Raw genomic sequence first — 22,388 nt, 5'->3', positions numbered from 1 at the left:
TAATACCTTTTATCTTTCTGTGTTGTCCCTTTTTAAAACTGTTTCTTAAACCTGTTAAGATAATTTTGAACACTTTATGTCAGAAAATTTCTACGTAGTTTTCAACAGAATGAAGAAATGGGACCTCAATTTGGATTGAATTTTGAGCTTGACTTAGCTTTTGGTATTTGAAGCAAAATCATTCATCTACCCAAACAGGTTCCTTGCCTTTTATAGCTTAAGGCTGTAATGAAGACAATGCATCACTTTTGTGATAATTGCTTGAATTACTGTTCCAAGTGAATGGCCCACTTGGGTTGATCTCTACTTTCCACTAGTGAAAAAAGGCAGCTTCTTTCCTTTATCTACTTTGTACCTTCTGTGCAGCACTGAGCCCTTCTTCTGAGACCACCGAAGTTGGTGGTAAGACTTCACTTGGTTTCAGGTGGTCCAAGGCAGCAGATCGCCTGCATGGGGGGGGCGACACACACCTTTCCGCAGAATCCTCTCCCACCTCTATTGCTGCAGCACTCTTGAGTGGGGCAACCCTTGCAAAATTTGCTTTACATGATCTGCCAAGACAGGTTCACCATCCATTCATTTGGGGGCAATGAAACCAGTGCACAGGAAACGTGTGTGCATGCGTGTGTGCGTGCATGCGTGTGTGTGTGTATATTCCTGTGTAGCCCAATGCTGGGGGGAGAGGCCACACTGCCCTCAAAGCCACATGTGTGAGGAGCAGTGGGTGCTCTGCTGGTGGACTGATCCAGGCTATGGGCACCAGACCTCTCTGCAGAACAACCCGCTTTCTTTTCTTTTTTTTTTTTTTTAATTTCTGCCCATGATAGGACAGAGGGGGAAGGAGGGGCTGTGGGTGCGAATCCAGGTGCCGATTTCTTCTTCTAGCTCTCATCCCTGTGGAGGAAAGGGTGGTCTGGCACTGAATGACTGTTAGTGAAGATCATAATTACAATGAAAAGTTCAGACACTGACTTTTTTTAAAAATATCCTTTACTAGTATAAGAAAAACATTGCTACAGCACTTTTGTGAAGATACTGGAGTTTTGGTTTTTAAATAAAGCATATTTTCTCAAAGCTATTTCCAGACCAGCATTGCCAAAGCACTAGAACTGAGATTGTTTAAAATGAAAAAGTGACATACATTGATAAAAAGGAGATTCCTTTACATCAGCCTAGAGTTATTTTATATTGTCTTATCACGCACAAGAGGGGAGCTGGAAGAACTCTTGTAGTTTAAAAAACTGTGGTGTTAATTAAAAAGGAGGGTGTGTCAAGGCAGATGAGTTAATATAAGAAAAAAAATCAACCATGTTGCAAGTCACTGAAAAAACCATGCATACATGGTTGCAAGATAAAGCAGCCCATCTGTGTAATTTACATAAATTATACTAGTTCCTAGCAGTCCTATACAATTGATGCAGCATCTAGAAATTAGCAGAGCATGGGGAGGTCCACACCCCACCCTGCTTGTTACAGATTTCCAGTGGCTGGGAACTGCAGATGTCGTGGCAGGGGCACCACGGGAGGAACAAAATCAGTCACCGGGGGCTTCTCTCTCTGGTCGGGGTGCGCTTTCCCATAACAGCCCTCCTTACCCTTTGCGCAGATGCACTCACCGTTTCACCTGCATCTTCTGCAGCGCACTGAGTGGTTTCCCTTCTCTCATCTTTGCCCCCTCTCTAGTTGCTCGCTGCCTTGTCTGAAGTCCCCTGCATCCATCGCTGCAGGGCTGCGCTCTGCAGCCGCGTGCTCGTGGTTCTGTTGCGTCGTGCCTTTGCAGAACTCTTAGGAAGTTTCTCCTTTGCCGTATGTCGTTTCCAGCATGTGGCTTTGCCTCTGATGTTCTGCTGGGTCCTCCAAGGGCCCGGTGATGATGATGGGCAGTTTGTTGGATGTTTTTTTAAAACATATTGACTACAGCGTTATTTGTAGGTAAATTTTGAAGGCAAATAGCTGCAACAGTGATGTTATGGGCCTGCTGATCTAGGCTGTAGAGTACAGAAAGCTTGAACCTGAATGTGCCATTTTACATTTATTTTTATTAGCACATCTTGCAAGGAGCATGAAGTTTGTGATTTCAGTCTTATGTTGGCTTTTTCAATGTTTCTTTTCCACCGTAGTTGAGATGGATAGCCTTTCTGAACTATCCCAGCAAGGTGCCAACCATGTCAACTTCGGTCAGCAGCCGGTCCCAGGGAACACAGCCGAACAGCCTCCATCCCCTGTTCAGCTTTCTCATGGTAGTCAACCATCAGTTCGGACCCCGCTTCCAAACCTGCACCCTGGACTTGTATCTACTCCCATTAGCCCTCAGCTGGTAAATCAGCAGCTGGTAATGGCCCAGTTGCTGAACCAGCAGTATGCAGTGAACAGACTTCTAGCCCAGCAGTCCTTAAACCAACAGTACTTGAACCATCCTCCTCCTGTCAGTAGATCCATGAACAAGCCGTTGGAGCAGCAGGTCTCAACAAACACAGAGGTGTCTTCCGAAATCTACCAGTGGGTCCGTGACGAACTGAAACGAGCAGGAATCTCACAGGCAGTATTTGCACGTGTGGCTTTTAACCGAACTCAGGTCAGTTGTCTTTTTTCTTATTTTTTTTAAATCTAAGAGTCCCTTCTTTCTCTCTCTATTTAGTAATGATCACCTTTTAAGTCTCTCTCCTCATTTCTGCCTTGTCACTTAGCTCCTGTGAAGGAACCATGCTTCCTTGCAGGACCAGTGTCCATGTTGATACAGTAAAGAAATCTTCAGTGATTGGTTTGTGGCAATACCCGCTGTTCTTACAGTTGCCTTGGTTCCTCTCCAGTTGTGATGGTTTATGAATATCTTAATCTTCCCTGGAAAGGACATGAACAGCTCTATGCAGAACCATTCACAAAGTCACCCAACAGATTGCCTTTTGTGTTGCAAAGGTATATCCGTACTGACCACATGCATGCACTGAACAACCTGTCTTCTTTCACAGGTGTACCCGAGATGGTCTTTTATTCTTGTTTGCATTTATTTTTATTATTTTCTAGTGAAAGTCTTAATAACATCTTTTCAGGCTTCTGAAAAGATTGAAAACTAAAAGCTTTATTTTTAGACCACCTACTCCTTTCAAGTATTTTTGTAGTTTCTTGCAAAAACAGTAGTTGCTGAGATTGCCGATGTCCACGTCGGAACATATACTTCAGCTCTTCAATGCAGAAAAAACTAGCCCTAGCAAAGCTGATAAGTAACACTAAAATGTGTTATTTTTTACACCTGTTTTAGAAGCTAACCCTGTTATAATTTATTCTGCTCTAGGAATTTAACTTAATGCCATGTTGCATGGAATTTAATCAAGCAGAAATTATGGAAGAAATGTCAGTATATCCAATGCAAACAATAAGATCTCCAAATTTTAGAAGTCTGTTTTAACAGAAAATAAAACAGGATTTTTTTTAAAGGAAATATTTAAAAAAGATGTAGGTAAATTTGTTTTGATTCCACCTTTTTAAACTTAAGGAACAAATATTTGTCCATTGTAGAATATAGCAAAAAAAATCATAATTTGGGCTTCTCTTGAAATGTTGATGTTTCTCCCTGCATAGCTTAGAGAATAAAAATTCTGTTTCAAATGCACTGGTACCAGGTTTGAATCAGCATGTCATTTGTAATTGTTCTGAATTATTATTGCCTTAAAAATTTTTACATCCTCCTTTAGCTAAAAGAAAGTAGAGTCATGGTGTGTATTCTCTGTAAAGCTCTGTGTGTGTGTGTGTGTCTTTCCTCTTAACAGCAGAGGAGGTTTTCAAGATCTGGGTCTTTCACACCAAATTTCATGGGATACATGAACTCATGCAAGGATTATTTATGTAAGTTAGGTTCAGGCAGTGTCAGTTGTTATACTTACAAATAAGTCACATAGAGTTTTGTTTAATGCAATGTTTAATATTTTAACTATTGATACTATCAAGTATTGAAATAATAATAGTAGCTTCAAGTTACCATGGTTTGCAGCTGCCATCTTACCTTGGCAAAAAGCCAAGCAAGTAATTCAGAAAATAAATAGTTTATTAGATATTTACTTCTTTCTCAGACTTGCCTAAAAGCAGGTTGTTTTCTCTCAGCTTCCTTCCCCCTCCTAAGTCATTTGTTCATTTTTTGTCAGCTAGTTTTGCATACAGCTTTTGGTCTCTGTCATTTGTGCATGAACAATATTTTTTACCTGAAATACAAGGACAATTGGTTCTGACTGGACATTGAATTTATATGACACAGTATAAGAAGATGGTCTTGAGATGTGGTGAATGCAACTGTAGAACCAGATTTCTAGTGCAAATAGCGATTACTGATTACTATATATTTTTCTTACTACTGTCATGGTTTATCCCGGCAGGCAGCTAAACACCACACAGCCGTTCGCTCACCGCCCCCCCAGTGGGATAGGGGACAGAATTGGGAAGGAAAAAAAAAAAAGTAAGATTCATGGGTTGAGATAAAAACAGTTTAATAGGACAGAAAAGGAAGGGAAAATAATAACAATAATAGTAATAATAATGATAAAATAATATTCAAAATAAGTGATGCACAATGGAATTGCTTACCACCTGCTGACCAGTGCCCAGCCAGTTCCCGAGCAGCGGCCCCCTGGCCAGCTTTCTCCTAGTTTATATACTGAGCATGACATAATATGGTATGGAATATCCCTTTGGCCAGTTCAGGTCAGCTGTCCTGGCTGTGCCCCCTCCCAGCTTCTTGTGCATCTCCAGCCTTTTCAGTCAGTAGAGCATGAGAAGCTGAAAAGTCCTTGACTAGTGTAAGCACTACTTAGCAACAACTAAAGCATCAGTGTGTTACCAACCTTATTCTCCCACTAAATCCAAAACACAGCACTATACCAGCTACTGGGAAGAAAAATTAACTCTATCTCAGCTGAAACTGGGACAACTACAAATGTTATTAAATATTTGTTTAAAGTTCAATTCTTCCACAGCCAATGTGTTTAACCAGCTTGGTAAAATGTATTCAAAGTGACCCAAAACTGGGAGGAAACCCCAAGATGAACATTGAAAACAAATCCTGTGAAGAGATATGAAATAGATATGTAATATATTTTGGCAATTTTCAACCAAATCTACTTGAAAGAACACAGAGTAGTATCCCTATATCCTAGAAATTGTGTTAGCTAGTCAAATTAGTATTTGCAGTTAGCTACATGAGCTTTTGCAGTATTTGTTATGTATTGTGGCAAACATAGGGAACAGAAAGGAAAAATACTAGGAGCCTAGGCAATATTAGTCTCAGTGTTGCCACGAAGTATCTCAGCATACTTTTAATATGAAGCGAAGCCCCACTGAAATCCAGAGGAGTTTGTTGTAGGCACGTTTCACCTTTGCAAAACTGAAAATCTTTAATTGTACCCACAGCAACAGCTAATGTCCAATTATAAATACAGGTAGAGACACCTGTGATTCTTATAAGAAAGCATTTAAATTTGTTTTGCTTGCTGTACTCCAGAATTTATCTTTGGTCATTCAAGGATACATCACATTTAACTAAAATTAGGGCAGCACTTTAATAACTGATGATATTTAGATGTTATTTTCTAATATTGACGTAATATCTTTTGTCTGGGTTTTTTTTTTTTTGGCTAGAGCAAGTGAAAATGCTTGTTTAAATTCATCTACTGTTTTCTGAGATAAAAAGCTAACTCAGGCTTACCACTGACATTTTTGAAATTGTCATAATCATATTTGAGCCGTGTCCAGGGACCATATCATGCCATCAGTTTCTGAAGGCAGAAGATCTCACTGAAATCGGTTAGAAGTTCTGTGCAAAAAAACCCTAATGTCGAGATACAGTCTCAGATGAGGGGAGAGATTTGTTTTCCGCGTAAAAGTTAAGGAAGGAAGTGAACTATAAGAGTAATTTAGCTTAATGTTTTGGCAATAAAAATGGACTTTGGTTGAATTGGCTGAAGATGTTGGCACCTCTTGTTTTACAGACTTGTGCTCTGCAATATGAATACAGAATTTGGTGGGGTTTTTAGGTGGGAAGAGGGTGTTCTGCCAGCTTAGCGTTGTAATTCAACACTTGGCCCTAATTTCCAAGAATTTTTCTTTTGGGGGAAAAATGTTAACTAGAAATATATCTGCTTCCTCCCAGCTCAAAGGAAAGAATGTTCTGAAAACTAGGGTGTCTGTTTTTTTTTAAATTATCATCTATTTATAAGGCAGAAAAACCCCTAAGCCACACCTCAGAAAACTGAAAGGGTGTCCTTAATATCCTCTTGGATAACTTCCCCCCTACCCTTAACTTCAGAATGGTAGTTTCAAAAATGTGTAGTTCTCAGGAATGTGCCTTGCAAAGTTTAATCAAAGAGGAGTCCAGAAAGCTATAACTTGAATGAAAATTAGCGTCTGTACAGGCACAATAGAACAATTGTTGTCGGGAGCAGAAGTGGTTTCGGAGGATGGAGCACCTCTCCCCATGAGAAATTTCACAGTGGTCCTTCTAGGAAGGCTTCAGAGCGCAGTGGGGTCCGAAGTGTTATTTGTCCTTCAGCAGTTGTCATTCCAGCTCACTGGCTGCAAAGAAACAGATTGAATCCTGTTAGCACCTCTTTGTAGTGCACCATGGAAAAGTTTGTTGAGTCAGGATTTGTGCTAGCAGATCCGAGTTCCCCCTCAAGCGTGGCTACCAAATGCGTGTACCACTCTCTGTTTGCTAGGGTAATTTCAGTAAATTGAGCTGGTTATGTTTCGGTTGCCGTTCAGCTGAATTAGTAAACGTAGTATTTTTTCCAGCTGATGTCAGTGCGCTGTGCAGACGCCTCCGCTCTCTTGAAAGAGTGAGTTCAGTTTTTTCCTGTGCTTTGCTGGTCAGAAAATGGCATTTGTCATCAGCTCACTAGCCCGGGCGGCACCGAGCAGCTGCGGGGTGACGGCACCCATGTGTCGGGGCAGCCCCCCAAAGCACGGTGCCCCACGCCAGCCTCTGCCGCAGCCTCCCACCGGCAGAGAGGCTCAGCCTGCCCCGCCAAATTTTCGGTTGAACTGGGAGGTTCTCGACTCCGTTTTGTTCTTCTTGAGAGAGCTGGAGCGGAGCAGCGGCGTTTGTTCGGCTGAACCACCTTCGGAGCCCTAAACAAATAAACAAACTCCTCTACCATTTCTGTCGTGGGTTTGCAAATGTAAACATGAGTCAGGAAACGGAAAGCTTGGGTTCCCACAGGCAAGTCTGACATTTGACTTGAAGGCGTAGCTTAACTTGGTGCATGGCAGGGTGACATGTACGTACGAGCAAGGAATCGTGTTAGTCATGGTTGTGGTTGGAACTGTAACTCGGGGGTGCCTGTCTCTGTTTGTGTACGCTTTCAACCATAACATTTGCTGCATGAACTCGGGTGCTGCTGTACGGAGGTGACCTCTCGGCTCCAGCTTCACGAAAGGAGGGGGAGTGCTTTTTGCTGCTTTTGCCATGTCTGACTATTGTCATTTTTCTTCTTCCCACCAGTGACAGTTTTTCATCTCAAGGTTTTTGAGTACTTCTCAGTGTTTCTGCCAGATACCTTTTCTCTCCCCCTCCTTTCTACTTCACCCCCATGCTTGTTTAAAATCTTAGCTGCCAGGATACATTGCCTTTCGTTCCTGTATAATGCCTTTTCTCATATGTGAAGAGTTCTGTGTATTTAGGATTGTGCTCATGCTAATTCTGGGCAATTGCTATTTCGAGGGAGAACGCTTGGATGCAGTAAACGGCTCCGTGTAATTTTGAAACAAAATCTAAGTTTACACAAACCACCTTCTCAGGCACTTTTTTTTTTTTTTGCTTCCACTTTCTCTTTGGCGCACTTTATTTTCCAGTAAAATGAAAAATGAAGATGGATTATTCAAAATTGATAACAGTAATGGACCATCATGTAATGTTTTATTGAATTTGAGTTCTGTAAATTATGTGGTAGAGAGAAATTTGCCTGCTTAAGTATAACAGAAATTGCCACTGTATTCATATAATTCTTCGTAGTGTAATTTAAGAAAAAGCACACTATCCATATCACTATTGAATAAAAGGTAAAAAGGTGCTATTACACTATCATGACAGCTCTCCTCTTGCTACTAAGCGACATAGATAAATGTGTCTGCTTGTAACTTACTTGGCAGGGATCCAGGCTCGTGGGTGGAGCTTGCAAATAATCTTCCACCTGGACATGGGATGGGAGCACCCTGCAACAGAGAGGGATAGCATTCAGGGATGTTCTGCGTGTTTTGGGGAGGTTTGGGCAAATTGCATTTTTCTTCTGGGAGCTTTGAAGTTCTATCAGGCTGATAAAATCTATTTGAATCAGTGATTATGTTCAAAGAAGAGACGAACTGGGGGCCAGACAGGCAGTGGTTTTGTTCATATTGGCAGACACTTTCATTTATCTCCAGTTTTGAAGAATTCATAATTAGCTTTTGAAAGCCCTGATAATATTTATTGAACATTTTTGTGCAATTAGTAATGAATTATACTTGTGATGACGTGTAAACTTTCTTTTTTTCAATGGGACCTGGTAACATTTTAAGAAAATACATTTCCAGTGCGAAAAGAATACAAGGGAGGAGCAGAGAGGAGGACTCGGCCTGGCAGTGTGTGTAAGCCCTATGCAAAACAGCATTTAGCTTTTATGCAACCTGAGGTACAATTTCAGGATTTTCCCATTCTACATCTTGCCTAACAATCTTTAGCTGAAGTTTGGTGCTCAGAAAATTGAAGCAGTAGCAATGAAGTAATATTTGAAGCAGACAAACTGTATTGTAAGACTTTGCCTGCACCTGGTACTACACCTTTTTTTTTTTTTTTCATGTTATTTCCTCACATATTCTGACCTTTAGGTTCAAAGCCCCTAGAAGCAAACACCTCCTCCCTGCTTTCTCCCCACTCATCTCCCCTCCTCTCTCCACATTTGTGTCCTCTGGTCTGCTCCCAGCTCATGCAAAGAGTGATGGCAGTGATGGGGGTAGGAGAGGGGAATGAATACTTAATAGCATTTCTAATCACCAAGAGGTGTCCTGCAGCAATGGCTATACTGACAAACCCATGAAAAATACAAAAACCAATTTTCTTTGTTTACTTATTTCACTGAGGGGGAAAAAGTTACACAAGAAAAACAGCCTTTTCTGCTTTTTTTAGCTGCCCGCTATGTGGCAAAGGCTTATACAAGCAAATATTTTCCATTATGGGTTAAAGTATTTTTCAAGGACATTTGCTGTGGCTGACAGTGGGCTGGCTGTTAGTAAGGAGCCTCCTCTCCTGCCAATGATCAGTCCACTTGAGTTTAGTTTTTCTTTCTTCTTTCTAATTCTGGTGCAGTTGTTTTCAGCACAGTAGCAGTCAGAAATCACATGTTTTTACACCTCCATCATACATCCTGTGCTCTGTAGACAGCTTTGCCTTGTCTCCAGTGGCACAAAATCATTTTTTGCCCCCCTTGGAGGATGGGTTGTGTAACCCTACCACTGACAAATAGTAACTGTGGGTTGAGTGAGTGCTTAGAAAAAAAATGATAGACAAAAATTTAATTTCCATCTTTGCTAATAAGTAAATTTATTATTAGACTAATCACTAAGAAAAATTTAAAAACTTATATTCCACCCAAATACCACTTTTGTCTGTAACTGACTTATTTACCTTCTGAGGACTTTCCGCCTGGATACCATAAAAGAGCAAGGATGAAGAATAGTGGTAAAAAAGTATCCCCCAGGATTATTTTTTTTAAATCCTCCTCTAAACTATTTTTCATGCTTAGTGCTGGAAAGGCGGTTTGTGTTTTCCATCCCATTTCCCTCTTACATGTGCAGGTATAGACAGGGCGATGAGGACCACGCTGGCCCCAGTGTAGTGGTTAGCACCTCCATCCTCATGGTCCCTGAGAGAGGGAGGGGTGACGGGGCAAATGCAGAGCTCAGGGCCAGACTGGGTGGGCTCTGACCCTGCCTAAGCACAGCTGCCTAAGAGTAGAGTACCTCTGCCACAGCACCTTCGTAGGGTACTTTTGCCCGATAGGATAGGACCTTTGGGAGAGGTGAGCATCAGACTTCCCTACAGAGGTGGCAGGAGCTGAAGCTTGGGCTGTAGTCTTCTGTAGCACTCCCTTAGGAATAGATAACTTCAGTCAGGATTGCTTCTCTCGGTTTTAGCTTTTTATTGCTCCCCCCACCCCCCCATTCACCCCTGCATTATACCAAATAACTCACAACAGTTCTTTAGGAAAAGAAGCATTGGGTTGTGTTATTTCTTTAAAATCACATCGATGTTCTCTTGTTACACTGGCAATAAAAGCCTGCCATACCAACCCTCTCCTTGTCCCAGCATGGCAACAGTATTCTAAAAAGAAGTTCACATTTGCTTTTGCAAAAGTTAGTTTTCTTATCACCGCCGTGTTACTTCAAGACAGCAGAGCATTTTGTATGCCTGGCATATTTAAAAGGAGAATTTGGCAGGGGGGCAGATTTCAAGAACCTGTTGACATTAAAGTTCCAGTTCCACTCACAGGTTCATAAATATTTCGTCTTTTAGAGTAATTAGGTGTCGCAGACCGCCAAGCCTGCTCCGTTGCTGAGAACCGAGATGCAATGATTACGTAGGAAACCTGGTGCGCTCTGTACAAGCTGCGGGCAGCGTGCTGTCGTCTGCAGCCTGCCCATCTCTGGCCCACTGCTATGGATGCCCTGTATGCTGTTTTCCTCTCTTTCCCCAGTGCTCGCTTTTATCTGTCGTTGCTGGACTCTGAAAGTGGTCAAAGGACGGCAATGGTAAACGGACTTAGGAAATGGGACCTGCACAGCAGGTGCTTAAAGAAATAACCCAGGCGATGGACCGGGTGAGGATTAGGGTTGTCCCGGTGAGGAGAGGGGGATGGAGGGAGGAGGAGAAAGGCGGAGGAGGGGGAGCATCTAACAGTGAGTTTCCTCACTTGTTGTTAAACTCCAATATACAACTCTCAAACCAAAATACTGCCTTATAAAAAAATATGGACCTCAGTCAGATAAGCGGTACTTTAGAAATGTTGCGAGTTTATCGTCTCAGATTAGTTGTGAAATATCACTTCCTTTCATAAAGCTGTTTAAGTTGCTAGAAATGTGGAAAGTGTTTCTTTGGGTTGGCTATGTGTTTTGTCTGGGAAGCCTGAGAACACCCCCGTGTCATGCCTCTGGACTATCTGTATTTCACTTTTCTTAACGTCTTGTGATTGTCTGGCGACTGTGAAGGATTTCATGGCAAGTTAAGCCAATAAAAGGAAGGAGACCTATTAGGCAGATTCAGTTTATGTTGTATGTAAAACAGATGCTTAATAAAATTAAGGGTACAATTGAGGCTCTCTTCTCTGCTACCTAAATTGCCAATAATATATTCCTATGTGGAGTGAGTAGTGCATTTGCTGCTCTCGTTCTCAGCCCAGTGGAAAGAAGAAAGAGGACTGATAAGCAGTGGCTCTGCAGAGCACAGTTTTACGGGCACTCACCTAGGCTAACTCTCCAGTGTACTTTTTTTTTCCCCTCCCTCCCTACAGGGCTTGCTCTCAGAAATCCTCCGCAAGGAAGAGGATCCCAAGACTGCCTCGCAGTCCTTACTGGTAAACCTTCGGGCTATGCAGAACTTCTTGCAGCTGCCAGAAGCCGAACGAGATCGAATTTACCAGGACGAAAGGGAAAGGAGCTTGAACGCAGCCTCTGCAATGGGCCCCGCACCTCTCATAAGCACACCGCCTAGCCGGCCTCCACAAGTAAGCCACTCTCTCTGTCTTCTGCATTTGCTCGTTGTGCTTTCTCACTGTCCTGCTGGGTGATACCTGTCTTAAAAAGCAGAAAGCTTTTACTGTTGCATTTTCTAAATGCTCGTAGAATCATTATTTGCAGTGCATATCACAAATTAAATTTAAGAAATATAATGGATGATAGTAGCAGTTTATTACTACCTATTTTCTAGTTTTAAGATAAATTCTATCCATTATGGCCCCTACAGGTTTTTTGCTCATTTTATTGAGATACGAGCTTTACTGGGCCTGGAACATGCTGGCTTTTAGCTGTCTTTTTCACCTATAACTCTCAGGTGTTGTTTTTAATGTTAGAGGTTCAAATAGGGATTTTGAAGGCTTTAGACCACTAAACTGATTTGGAACGAAAGCAGAAGTATGAGTACATAGTATTGCCTTAAAAATTATCTTCCAGAAAATGAACAGCTAAAACTAAAGTGATGGGGGGAAGAGCACTCCATCCCAAAATGCTGGGCACACTTTCACCAGGTCGAGCTACTGACAACGGGATAACATAACAGACTTGCTATATCCATCGCTCTGAAAGATTGGGATATGTTCACTAAAGCTTCATTTAGTGTTTGTTCAAATTAAACTCCTGTTGATTCCTGTACGATCTAGTGGGACTATTGGTTTAACTCACCCCAAATTATAAAGTTTGAAAGAGTGGGATCCAGAAATTCAATGGTGTAGTCCTTGTGTCTGTCAAGGAAACTCTGAAGCTGGTTTTAGGGTACGTGAGAAATATAGGTGTGAGCCATAGGAATGCAGAGTATTTCCACAAAGAAGAAACACGGTTGTGAATGAAACACTCCAAAAACCAATGTACCTTTTCTGAAATCCTCCGCATTGCTGTGGCTCAAGGTTGTACCTATGCAAGGACAAAACAAACTCATCCTCGGGTATGTGGGAATTGTGCAGTATACGCAGTCCAGATTTGGTCTACAAAGCAAGGCTTTGGGATTGTGGGAATTTTGTCATGGTTGAGCGTATAAACACAGAGCAGTTTTTTACTAACCAGGCTCAAGCATGTGCCTATGACTACATTCCATACCCATTCTGAACGCTATAAATTCCTCCAGGTTACTTTTCTAATTTTCTTGCAGCTAATGGATGCTAAGGACCACACTGAATTAACGAATAACAAAATTGTAGGAAAAGGGAGGACAGAAGATCACTTTGACCTGCTGCAGTACTTTTCACAAGAAGAGAAAAAATTTTTAGCAGAAAGAACAGACTGTGCTAATGGTCTAGTTTTGTTATCATTAACCGAGTTTAGTCTGTGAAATCCACTACAGATACTCCTCAAGATAAAAGATGAGAATCTATGTACATAGTAATGCTTTAGTGGGAAATAGTTAAATATAGATAACTGTGTTTAAAATAACAATTGAGTTTGTTCTAATATCTGTACCTGCTCCCACAGCCCAGGTAATTCAGAGCGAAGGCTAACCCTCCCTCTTAACTTATCTCTTTCTGCCGAGGTAATGTCTCACTCTGTCTCAAGTGGTCTTGGGCAATTTCACAGCCAAAGAACAGAGTTAATTACAGGACTTTCCAGAAGGATGTCGAGTCAGAGGTAGTCCTTGTATTGGTTTTAATTCACACTTTAAACCGTATGAATCCCTTGCAGCCAGAAAGAAAGTGAGACTTAGGGGTTTTCTTTACTGACAAAATATACTGTAAGTCCAAATTTAGGGGTTGGAGGCAGGGAATCTATCTGTCTCTACTGTGCTCTTGTTCATAATTACATTTCATTTTTCTAGTGGGAGTCAGGAATATAGTTAACTTAATCGCGACGGTTCAAAGTGGAAACAGCATACGGTTTTGGTTTGGTCCTTTTTGAAAGGAAAACAGGTTAACAAGGAAACCTTATAGACTAATACCTGCGGTCTACAGAACAAAACAGTTCTTTTTCTAGTTGTTATATTGTGCTCTGTCATTCAGCAAAAGATATGCACTTTACCTAGTGGATGGACTGAGGATGTAGAAACCTTTGAGTTGGGATTCTGTGCGACCTTTTTACATGTTGCCAGAATTACCCACCTATAAACACGTGTCGCACTTGCCACCTGCAACTAAGTGTGAGCCCTAAGTTTGAAAATTGAAATATCCGTGTTGGTAACAATACTTAATGCTAGAAATAATAATGAAATTATTCTTGTTGTTGCACTGGCAAGTATAACTTTACAAATCATAGCAGAAATGAATTATAGTCAGGATACTGCAAAATTATTAATGCAAACTAGTACTCTGATAACCCCCCAAATGTCCACAGTTTATTGAATATGTGATACTAAGGAAATAAAACCACTAGCATCCTTACTACTAAATTTATTATAAGCAATTATTTAAAGTTCACTATACAGGAATACAGCATAATATTTTTCTAGCTTAGCTGTGATCTTCTTGGATAAGTATTGAAAGACAAAACAGACCGTTTATCCTGACAACAGAATTTACACAAGAGCCAACATATTTAATATTAAGTCTTTAGACCAGTGTAACATTTGAAACAATTAAACTATGAAACCATGAAAAATGGGAGCTAATATGCCGCACATGAAGGTTTATTTTGCAATTGCAAGTTATCAGTTTCGGAAGGATGTGAAAATAAACATCCTGAAAAGGATCTATTTTGCATTTTTGTGTTGCCAACTGGTGGCCAGACAGTAGAGCAGACTTAACCATTTAGAAGCTGAGCTTGTTCTGTGTGAATTTGGGATACTGTTGCATGCAAAAACAGAAAGTGTGACCTTGGAGGTCTGATAGGATAGTAGGAACTCACCAAGCATAAACCCTGGTGCCAGAGTTAGAAGAAACTGTGTTGAATTTATCTCATTTTTACAGCATTCTTACTAGTTGCTACTTGAGCTAATGTATCTGGATTGTTTCCAATTCTTTTTTGAAATCCTTTAAGAAGCTCTTTGTCCCCCTTACTTCTCCCTTTCTCTCTGACTTAAACAAAAAAGCAAAATCTTACTTTTTTTTTTTTATTGAAATCATTAGCCTCTAATGCATGAGCTTTTGGGATACGTGTATAGCCCTCTAAGCTGGTCAAGTTGTAAAAGTCTGCTACTCTCTTCCATACTGGCGGACTGAGCATGAGGAGATGGCATACACAAGAATTTTTCCCTTGGATGTTGTTCATCTTGCCACTTCCTGGGGCAGAAGCCTGTCTGTCAGGCTCTTTCCTGGGGCAGTGGTGTTTATAAATATTAACATCTCCATCGGGAGACACAGTGTAACCTCTCCAACCTAGAAGAAATTTTAAAAAAGGTCATTTCTTGTTCTATTTCTTTTATTAAATATTTTTTTTTTCCCCTCTTCAACACCTTCATCTTGCAGATCACCGCACAGAGGTCCTTTCTGGGTATCCCTAAGTCAAGTTCAGAGGATGAGTCTATTACACATTGTTGGAACGAGAGGATGTGGGGATACTTCAGAGGACGCTGAGTGTGGAGCTCTGGTCAGGGTGGATGGATTTCCCCAGGGAGGTGCTAGGGATGGCCTCTCTCTCTCGCTCTCTCATGGGGGCAGTTCAGGGTGAGGGGAAGAGGACTCCCTCCTCTTTAGTACAACCTGGGAGGAGGATGGAGACAGGTGACCAAGTCTCAGATTTTCTTTTCCAAAATATGCTGGTTAAAGCTTGTTAGCCATCCTGTGGTTATGAAGACTTCCTTCTCAGGACAAGTAATCTCCATTTCAGCAGAGCTGAGGAAGAAATCCTTCTCACCACCCATATTCCCCAAAGAAAATTTGTGCTAACTCTTGGGGCCTGTCATCATCCTGTGTAAAAACAGAGTATGTGTAACGTCAAGAGCAGAATATAATTTTAACAAGGCAATGTTTTAAGAAGTATCCGCAAATCTTGCATGAGTCATGGTTCTGGGTACTCAATTGACAAAAACCTTCATTTTCATAAATATAATCCTGGTCTCCCTCTGACTACAGATAAATTACAGTTCCTTCATGCTAAAGCAATTCCAGCTTGGGTTGCAGAGATAGGATGGCACTCTTGAAAGACAGATCTTGAGGAGGACCCTGATTTGCTGGTGTTTGAGGACCAGTGAACCTCCGTTGCAAGGAACTCTGGATAACACAGCTCCCGTGAAACTTGACGGTGGAGCCCTGGAGATCAAACACATGCACACGCCATACGTCACCACCAGCAAAATTTTTATTTTTAAGTCTGCAAAATTAGAGATTTAGGTTCATAGTCTTTGTGCCAAGTTGCATTTTAATGAAAGTAAAAATGAACAAAATAACACATGCAACCCTCTCACCCCCCTGTGAAAACCACCATGGAGGAGAGTTAATGGAAACCCTGACACTTAACTATAACTGCACTTCCAGGCGCCACTGTAATAATGGAGTAGTAAACCTTGTCCTGATAAAAGCTGTTCTGAAAGCAACAGCATTTATTGTACCTCCTGTGCTATTTGCAGAGCAGAACTGAAAAGTAGTTTGTTTTGCCTGGAATGAACTACTTTATGAATTTTAATGTACGATGTAATATTAAAAGCTAAACCAGGATTAAAGAAGATTTTTGTTCCCAAGCTAAAACAGTACTTATGAGAATGTGTTATAAAAGATTTTTTTGTTTCAGTTTTGATGGGGAAGAAATGAGCTTCCATGTTTGTGAAAAACTCTTCAGATTGGTTATTCCTTCTATAACAGCCTGTCCTTTGTTTAGGAAAATTGAATTAATCCAGAACTTCTTGCTACTGTGATCAGTCTTACTTGATGAGAAGATTTATATCTGGACAGGCCAGGAGGGGATGGATGTGTTATTTTTTTCTCAAGTCTTTCTAAACGACTAAATTGATTGGTGATAGGAAGATGGCCAAACAAGTTTCTGATTCTCGGTGTGTTATGTTTGTAAAATAATGCTCCCTTGTTCAGTTAGTGTTTGCAAAATTTGGTTACTGTAAAAAAAAAATTTAGCTGATCTGTGGTTTCTTTCCTAAACAGAAAATGTGGCTATAAGTGTGGGTGGGGTGAGAGGTTGTGCTTAAGTGTGGATGAGATGAGAGATGATGTTTTGTTTTGTTTTTCTCTCCAAAATGAATGCTTTTTCCACCTCCTCTCCCAAATCCTGAAGTTGCACTGTTGGGGGCTTTTTTGTTTTCTCTTGGGTTTTTTTGAGGAGGAGGGTGTTTTTTCAACCCAGCTTCAAACAGCCTCAGTCTTGAACTCAATTCTAAATTCAACACAACAGCCTAGATGCTATGTATAAATTATGAAACAGTTTTATGTATGGATATTCTCCAAGAGGTTAATTAGCATTATTGCGTGGAACTCATCAGACCAGAGCAGACCAATGGACCATCTAGTCCAGCCACAGTCTATACCTGATCTTTGAAGAGAAATTGTTAAGAGGCGGGGGAAGAATTTTTATTCTTGGCCAATGATGTAAATTGGAGAGGGAGAGGCTATGACTGTGAACAACATCCCTTGATAATCCCCAAACATCCCTTGATAAATCCCCAAAGATGGTGATCTTATGACTTTAAGACTTCATACTTTTGAAGCTCTTTGGGCTAATATGACATTTTGATGCAGATGTTAGTGTTTTCTATTGTTCACTTCCTAATTCAATATCAACAGAAAGCAATAGGAGTAATCTTTTTTTTTTTCACTTCAGTGACATATTAGATGCTGTTGAGTTTGTTGTACCTGTGTAAAGATAGATGTGATTTGACAACCAGAATGAGGATTTTCAGTAATTCCCCTGGGTTAAGTGTATATCCATATTAAATTGGGCATTGAAAAGTGTGGACCAAGATGCATTATTTAAATTATGTCTCCAACGTGGTGCGCGAGTCTTGTGTTTTGATGATCTGGGTGTTCACAGCTCAGTTAAGTGGTCTATGAAGTGCTGCTACAACATGAAGCTGTCTTTTGAAGCTGAGTAGCAATAAAAAACGGCAGCGTGCTTACAGAAAAGAGGCATTTTGATCAGGATCACAAGAGCAAAGTGTTTCCTTCCCAAAAGATACCATGGACTTGTGTGTCCTATCCGAATACCTTCCTTTTCTTGTCCTCCCCTCAGAACCCTCAAAGATTAGTTACAAGTTAGAAATATTTCTTTGGGAAGGACTGAAATAACTTTGCCAAAATTTAAACCCAAGGTCCAAGAAGGTGTGTTGACAAAGCCATCACTTTTTCATTTTCTAATTTAGCTTAGCGTGATTTTTACACGCAAGCAGGGAAGCCTGTCTCCAGTTGTACATTTAACATCCCCGTTGGTTGTCAGTTACCTTTTAGTGAATCCTTTTCATTTAAAGGTGATAAAATTGCCACTGATTTTGTAATTTTTCAAATGATTTCACCGTATGGTGTTCAGGAGATGCACCTGCTTTTGCAGCCCCATGCTGATTTGCACAGTGTGAGGCATGCTTTTTCCCACTCTGCAATGGGAAGAAAGGAGGTTCATGGTGCTGCTCCTCATGCTGCCCACTGCCAGGTGCCCTAAATGTTTCTGAGCAGCCGTTGGCCGAGGCTTGGCCATGCTCTACTGTGGTGTCGCCTGGAAAATGTCACACTGCAGAAAAGGAAATGCCTCACTCTCCAGGTCACTGCTGCAAAGTACTAGTTGTTTTCAGATGAAAGCAAATCATGTGATAAACTGTATGCCACATTCTGGGATTTTTCTTCATTTCTGTTTTCATTTGGGACTCCTGTTTTCAGATACCAGAAAGTGCTAATGCCTGCCAGGAGGCAGCAGGTGGAAATGTGTGTGGACACCTTGTTCTTGCTGGGGTTTTGCCCCTTGCAGCTAATAGGCATGTGTTAGCACAGCTCCTGAAAAGCCTGATAGACAAATCAGGCTCAGCAAAAGTGGCATGCGCTCCCAGTTTCTGGGCTAGATTATTTTATTTTAAAAGCACTGTGGAGAATAGTTAACGCAAATTGAGCGTGACATTTCTAGGAAAAAATGGGCTGATGATTTGCCTGAGTATGTCTCTCACCCAAACCCTTTGACTCTCGTATCATGAGACCTGTGACATATGAAAGCTCATAGAGAGTGAGATTAGAAGATGAATTATCATGTTGTCATGATTTCCCTTTGAACCTCAAAGGACTTTAGAGCACAGGAAGATGCTGACTTCCACTGGATTAAACTGATAGTGAAAGTGTGGGTTTAGACACATACTTAAGAGTAGGCTGAATCACCCTCTGGAAATGCCAAGCTCTGTCCATTAGATTTAGAGGTAGCCTGAATGACTAACTTAGACTAGACGTGTAACTTCTGAATGGCTAAATTAATTCAGGTCTCAACAACCTCAGTATGAACCAGTAGATTTGAATCGAAATCTAAAGGTTTGATTTTGCATCATCACCTTGTGGGTTCTTGGCAGAAATCCAGTCTTTCCTTTCCTCTGGTCCACTTTAGGATTAGTGGTCCATTAGGTCCACTAATCTTGGGCAAGCATTGCAAGAGTAGCTGCTGAAGAAAGACATTATCCTTAACTATTGAGAGTATTGTAGGATAAGCTGAGTACCTGCTGATTTTTTGTACCTGTCAACTGATATTGCAGAAACTGCACTGTAACCTTGGTGGGATGATTCTTGGTGTTGAAACATCACTTCCATCATTTCCAGAGGATGAAGAAAAGAATAGTCTTCTGCACATCATGTCACTACTGATGTGTTTTTTGTTGTTTTCCTTAATGCTGCAGGTGCAGCATAGACATAGTAGTGTAATCATTCTGTCTTGTTTTCATGTTATTTTTTTTTAACCTGGACTGCGAGAAGAATAAATATGTGATATATGTAAGTGAAATACAACTAGAATTAATAGTTTTAAGAAAGGCCTATCTTGATTTCATGAGTGAGTGGTTAAAATATGCATTATTCTAAATTACCACTTTCCTAAAAACAGCTTAAGAATTAAACTGATAGATAATATTTTAAAAAGTTAAATCTAAAGTCACAACTTTTCTATATTATCATGCATTTGATTGTACCAGACATAAGGCATGAATCAAGATATATCTGTCACGTTTCTATTTAATTAGAGATTCTTTTATGCTGCACTTACAATTTTCACTTAATTTGTGCGGGGCAAAGAATCATGTAAGGATTCACAAGTCTCTACAAGACTGTTTGACAGGTTTCCACCTAATTTGTTTTATGACAATGAAATTCACAGTGGTCAGTTAATGATAACTCATATTTCAGATGCACTCACCTTTTACAATATGCTGAATTTTCTTGTTTCCCAGTTGCCTGAACCACGGATAACTTATAATGTTAAGTCTCTGAAAAGCTGAAAGAATATCAGAGCAAGATTGAATAAAAGGAATAAAATGGAAAGGGGAACCACTTGGGGAGGGAAAGAGAGGGAAATAACTTTTTCATAATGAAAAATGTCTCATAAAATATATTTTCTAGGTCAAAACTGCTACTATTGCTACAGAGAGGAATGGAAAAACAGAAAATAATTCCATGAACATTAATGCTTCCATTTACGATGAGATTCAGCAGGAAATGAAGAGAGCTAAGGTGTCTCAAGCACTGTTTGCAAAGGTTGCGGCAACCAAAAGCCAGGTAAAGTTCCCAGGGCGCAATAGCCTCCGTGTCCTGTGTGATTATTCCTCCCCCTGCCCTGTTTTTTCTCTGTTTCTGTGTGAGTTACAACGAGTGGCCGAGTTAGCACGCCAGCCCAGTGGCACAACTCGGAGCTCCTTGCTGAGTCCAAAGGTAACCTCTGGTTACCCTTGCCCAGGCAGGGTTGAGAAGAGGCTTCCCGAGATGCATCCCTCCCTCTTCCCCGCCAGCGAGATGCCTTCGCTGCGCGCCCGTGGGTCTCGCACAACTCAGAAAGCATCTGGTTCATCAGTTCTTAGCTGGCGTGGACGTGGCAAAAGCTGTGGGCAAGCTCTATATATTGCTGCCGAATTCATCCCGAGGCTTTGATGTTTTGCAGTTACATGCGCTGTAACAAGGCACACTGGGGTTCTGGTTTTTGCAAAAATATTTAGTCAGACCCACTGGTGAGGCTGTGCTCGGGGGGTAGGGCAGCACCGTCCACGTCAAAAACAACAAAAAAAACCCAACAAATTACAGTTATACAAGTTACATCTGAGAAAACGTGTATGATCTTTGTGGAATATGATGGCTGCTTGGTTACCTGCATGTGTGCCTACGTTTATATTGCATATTCAGTTTTAAGCCTTTGTTGCGTGGCTTCCTACTCTGTTTTCTTCAGCTGAAGAATTTCTGTCAAGTTTAGTGGCAAGAGAGGGAAATCAGCAAGCACTTGTTGGGTGTGATTATCATAAGTGACATGTCTTCTGAGAAAGATCACCAGAGTATACAAAAGCGTTGATTTAAGTGAGAATGTACTCAAAAAGTAAGTAAAGGAAAAATATATAGAAAAATGGGAAAGACTAGAACCACGGCTATACCAACGCTTGAAAGAAATGTTAAAAGAAAGGTGAAAATGCTTGCAATGCTGAATTTTCATGTTAGATTACATGTTAAGTCCACTTAGTCACTATTCCTTTACTTTTCTGAAATTGCTTCGTAGAAAAATACAGCATCTTCCAGGGAAAGCTGATAATGATCAGTTAGACCGATCTTTCTTGGGCCGTCAGCATTTTAGTGCTGGTTTTCTTTTTAACAGTCTTTAACTTTTGACATGTGCGTTGTTCACGTTTTGGAGTTTACTCCATTTCATTGTACAGAAAGGATGTTGTCTCTTAAGTTATATGTTGTAAGGAGCATTTAAAGGGATATTTTGGAAATGTTATATCAAAATGATTAAACTCAAGCTGTGGACTGTAAAAATTACAGCTTTATAGGCCACATGCCTGCCTACCCTTCAATCACTGTCAAAGTGATAATTTCTACAATAATATGTTTCTTTTATTGTTGGATTCTAAACACCAAGTGCTGTTTAAACATTAAACTGAATTGTTTATGTTAGTGCTGTACTCTGTGTCATACATCAGGCCACTATAATCTCCCATGGAATGTAAAAATTCTGTCATGAATCATGGCTTGTATATCAGAAATTACTGTAATTTTGATTGGAAATTACAGGGCTCTTGAAATGTTTCTAATTATGATAGAATGTTACAGCAGCTTTCAACCTGTGTGCTCCTCAGATGTCTTTATTTACATGTCAAGACTTGGGGTTAGAGAACTGTCCGTTTTCTATACCTTCCCCTTTCCACTGCAGTTCTCTACAAAACTAAGGTATGAAGCTAGTCTATCGGTCCACGTAATTTTGATCTGATCTGATTTGTGTGGTGGTGTATTTATTTAAGTGTGTAGTCTTAAAATTTCTAGGCGGGACAGCTCTTCCAACGCTGACTTTAAAAGGGACACGTAATCAAAGTGAAGCACAAAAGCTTCCAGAGGATGCAGTGCAGGTTTTTTTTAGAGTATTGGTATAAAATTTAGATTCTTGTACAAACGTTGCTATCAAGTGTAGAAAACAAACATCACCAAACACATAGCTCTTTTCCCTTTTATTATGGAGATTATGCCTGTATTCTCAGAGGTTATTTTTCTCCTGGATTTAAGCAATGTGATGTTGATTTATGTATTAAGCAAGCTTTTGGGTCTGTAGTTAGCCAAAGCACCATTTGTAGTAGAAAGCTGCAT

General features: G+C 40.6%; 1 protein-coding gene across 3 annotated transcripts in view; it reads left to right on the top strand.

Moving 5' to 3' along the window:
* Positions 1 to 22,388, top strand: part of SATB1 (SATB homeobox 1) — a 70,338-nt gene that overhangs the window by 24,575 nt on the left and 23,375 nt on the right. For all 3 annotated transcript variants that reach the window (XM_075705346.1, XM_075705347.1, XM_009482617.2), the window contains exons 6-8: positions 2,121 to 2,575; positions 11,526 to 11,738; positions 20,169 to 20,324. In XM_075705346.1, the coding sequence (XP_075561461.1) occupies positions 2,121 to 2,575; positions 11,526 to 11,738; positions 20,169 to 20,324 (824 nt within the window). The remainder of the gene's footprint in view (positions 1 to 2,120; positions 2,576 to 11,525; positions 11,739 to 20,168; positions 20,325 to 22,388) is intronic.

Source organism: Pelecanus crispus, chromosome 2 (assembly GCF_030463565.1).
Source record: "Pelecanus crispus isolate bPelCri1 chromosome 2, bPelCri1.pri, whole genome shotgun sequence".
NCBI lineage: Eukaryota > Metazoa > Chordata > Aves > Pelecaniformes > Pelecanidae > Pelecanus > Pelecanus crispus.
The sequence above is the reverse complement of the archived record's forward strand: the minus strand, read 5'-3'. Positions and strand labels throughout refer to the sequence as shown.